Source organism: Sinocyclocheilus anshuiensis, unplaced genomic scaffold (assembly GCF_001515605.1).
Source record: "Sinocyclocheilus anshuiensis isolate Anshui unplaced genomic scaffold, SAMN03320099.WGS_v1.1 scaffold140, whole genome shotgun sequence".
NCBI classification, from domain to species: domain Eukaryota; kingdom Metazoa; phylum Chordata; class Actinopteri; order Cypriniformes; family Cyprinidae; genus Sinocyclocheilus; species Sinocyclocheilus anshuiensis.
In genome coordinates, this window is record NW_015554147.1 from 752,945 (window position 1) to 755,912 (window position 2,968).

Genomic DNA, 2,968 nt, shown 5'->3' on the forward strand with positions numbered 1-2,968 from the left:
ATTTCTTCCTTCCAGTCAACTTTGCATTTAATATGCTTTGATACAGCACTCTGTGAACAGCTGCTCTTTCAGTAATGACCTTCTGTGACTAAAATAAACTTACTACTGTATCATAAGGGCCTTTCGCACCGCTTTAGTTCCAGAACTAAATGTACAGTACTAAAGGGTACAGTACTGGGACGATTTTGCACGAACTATTTCCCAGTACCATTTAAAGGGTTGCATTCGCACCGACAGTGTGTACTCAGAAGTGACGTAAGCCAGTCGACAGCGACGTCATTTGTGCGTGGCGTTCAACAACAGAAACAAACAACATTAACAACAGGAGGATGGAGGACGCTGCGATCGGAGCTGTATTTTTGTTGTGTCTCACAGGTTTCACAATAATGGACATGGAAAGTCGACGTATACGTAAAGTGATTGAAAGAACAGAAAGGAGGACTAAGAATCTCCAACGACAACTGGCAGTGCTACATTTGCTACAAGTGCCTGCACTTCAGCGTCCATCCATCTCTGTTTTCCATACTTGCGAAATAAGTTGACAATGTTTACAGTGTTTCACAATAATGGACATGGAAAGTCGACGTATACGTAAAGCGATTGAAAGGACGGAAAGGAGGACTAAGAATCTCCAACGACAACTGGCAGTGCTACATTTGCTACAAGTGCCTGCACTTCAGCGTCCGTCCATCTATCACTGTTCTCCATACTTGCGAAATAAGTTGACACAATGTTTATAGTATGTTTACACGGCGTTTTAAATCATGGCGGGTGAGGGCGTTTCCGTACGCGTTTGGCCAATCAATGTCTACTTACGTCACGATTAGTACCAGTTGTGCTGGTTAGACCCTGCTCCGGAGTAGGAGCTAATTTTTTATTCTCGAAAAAGGCAGTCCGGTACTACAATCGCACCCAGTTCCGGCGGTGCGAAAACGCCAAAAAGTCAGTAGTTCCACAATTAGTTCTGGTACTATGAAAAGGTTCCCGCGGTGCGAAAAGGCCTATAGTGTACTTTAATAATAATAATAAAATTCTGTTTTCATTTTAACAGTGAACCTTGTGTGTAACACCTTGTTTTCCAAAAAAGGAATTGTTAAACTTTGACTATTTTAAAATTCAATAGAATTGCTCATGATTTACGCATTTATTTGATTACCACCACTTTAAATAAATGTATATGTAAATGTATATTTGCATCATAGATACAGGAAAAAAAAAAATTGGCAAAAAATTTAGATTGCACAGGGGTCCAAAATGGACATTTGTTAAAAACTTCGAATAAATTGCTGTTAAATTATGTAAGTTTCATCATTTCAATTAAGACATACGTATTGATTACTAAAATTGAAGTTAACCATTAATGAAATCCTGAAAAATGTAAACAAAACCAAAATTTAGGAAAACATTAAAAGTGATTTCATAGGGCCCTACACATGGTATTTGTGCTTTTGACTGGCTCTAAAAAAAAAGTTAGATTGATTAGTACAGATATCAGATCTCTTAAGCCAAGAGTGATTCATATCTGAAATATTTGCCATCCAATGTCCATTTTTCTCCTGCCTTTACCTGTATGGGTGACGGTTTCTCCCAGCCCATTTCAAAGATGCCCATAAGCAGCTCCCGTTTCAGGCAATAATCCTCAAACTCGTTTCCCTTGGTTGCCGTCACATCCTGTAAATTTCACGACCACAAGCAGGACATCAGAGAATGATTCCGGTTCAGAGGATACTTTAAGAGACATACAAATACATGTGTTAGAGATGGACTTACTGAAGTTCGCATGCGCAAATCCTTCGGAGGAAGCTTTAGATTCTTCTTCCAGTCATCCCCAGGCCTTTAAAGGTTTAAAAATTACATCAAATCCCAATCACCACCATAGTAAATCAGCACTCACAGCATCATTTGCACTTCCCTCAAGGACTTACTTGATGATAGTGTTGGCTGTGGGTGCAGGCTGAGAGTCGCCGTTGTTGACTGTGCTGGAGGGTTTGACCTGGGCTGGCAGCGTTGTTTGGGACCCCCCTCCACCTCCTCCAGGACCACCTGCTGGCTTCACAGAGCCTCGCATTTGGCCATTTTGATTCGACAGTCCCAGAATCACTGGATTTTCCATTCTGGCTGTACTCATAACTTAAATATTCTCTCTTCCAAACAGTGAGTGAAAATAAACAACAGTGGAGATAATACTTTATCTTAATGGGCTTGCAAAACAATTTGCAAGTTGTACTTCCCACAGCTTTCTCAGTGTACAAACCACGAAAAAAATAGAGACAAAAAAAAAAAAAGAAATGTTAAAGCGATATTTTATAACCAGTTCCTTGTTCCTCAATATGCAAGTCTCTTGTGGAACATCTCAATGTCAATGTCACTCAAGCAACAGGTCACGGATATAATAAGCAGAAGATTAGCTTCAGTTATCCTTCCATGAATGAGTGAATCCCTCCTCTGCAAAAGGAAAGTTTTACAGACCAGGAGCCATGAAGCCAGTGGTCTTTTCAATCATTCTGTCCATTCCTTTCTCTCCAATTAGTCAACATCAATGATTTCAACGGTTTCCCACCTGTGTGAGAGAAAGACCATCATAAAGCACAAAATATGAAATGCCAAACAAAACCACCAGTCACAATTTTAGATATTGTGAATTAGATACTAGTTTTAGAATTGAATCAATTAGAATTGATACCAGTTATGTAGGGCAGGGTTTTCACAACTTTTACAGACCCAGGGACTCTGCATCCAGACTTTCAGACAATCCAGGGACCGCCAATATTAATATAGTTGTTAACATGTCATAACATTTCGTAACATTAGTTAACTACTCTAGTTAAAGGGGTCATATGATGTGATTTCAATTTTTCCCTTTCTCTTTGGAGTGTTACAAGCTCTTGGTGCATGAAGACCTGTAAAGTTGCAAAGACTAAAGTCTCAAATCCAAAGAGATATTCTTTATAAAAGTTAAGTCAACCAC

At 39.4% G+C, this 2,968-nt stretch overlaps 1 protein-coding gene across 2 annotated transcripts in view; it reads right to left on the minus strand.

The window, feature by feature from the left end:
- LOC107670620 (probable ATP-dependent RNA helicase ddx6) overlaps positions 1 to 2,968 on the minus strand; it is a 23,185-nt gene that overhangs the window by 7,167 nt on the left and 13,050 nt on the right. For both annotated transcript variants that reach the window (XM_016463267.1, XM_016463266.1), the window contains exons 2-4: positions 1,926 to 2,560; positions 1,771 to 1,834; positions 1,567 to 1,671 (exon numbers count right to left, since the gene is read on the minus strand). In XM_016463267.1, the coding sequence (XP_016318753.1) occupies positions 1,567 to 1,671; positions 1,771 to 1,834; positions 1,926 to 2,128 (372 nt within the window). In that variant the 5' untranslated portion in view covers positions 2,129 to 2,560. The remainder of the gene's footprint in view (positions 1 to 1,566; positions 1,672 to 1,770; positions 1,835 to 1,925; positions 2,561 to 2,968) is intronic.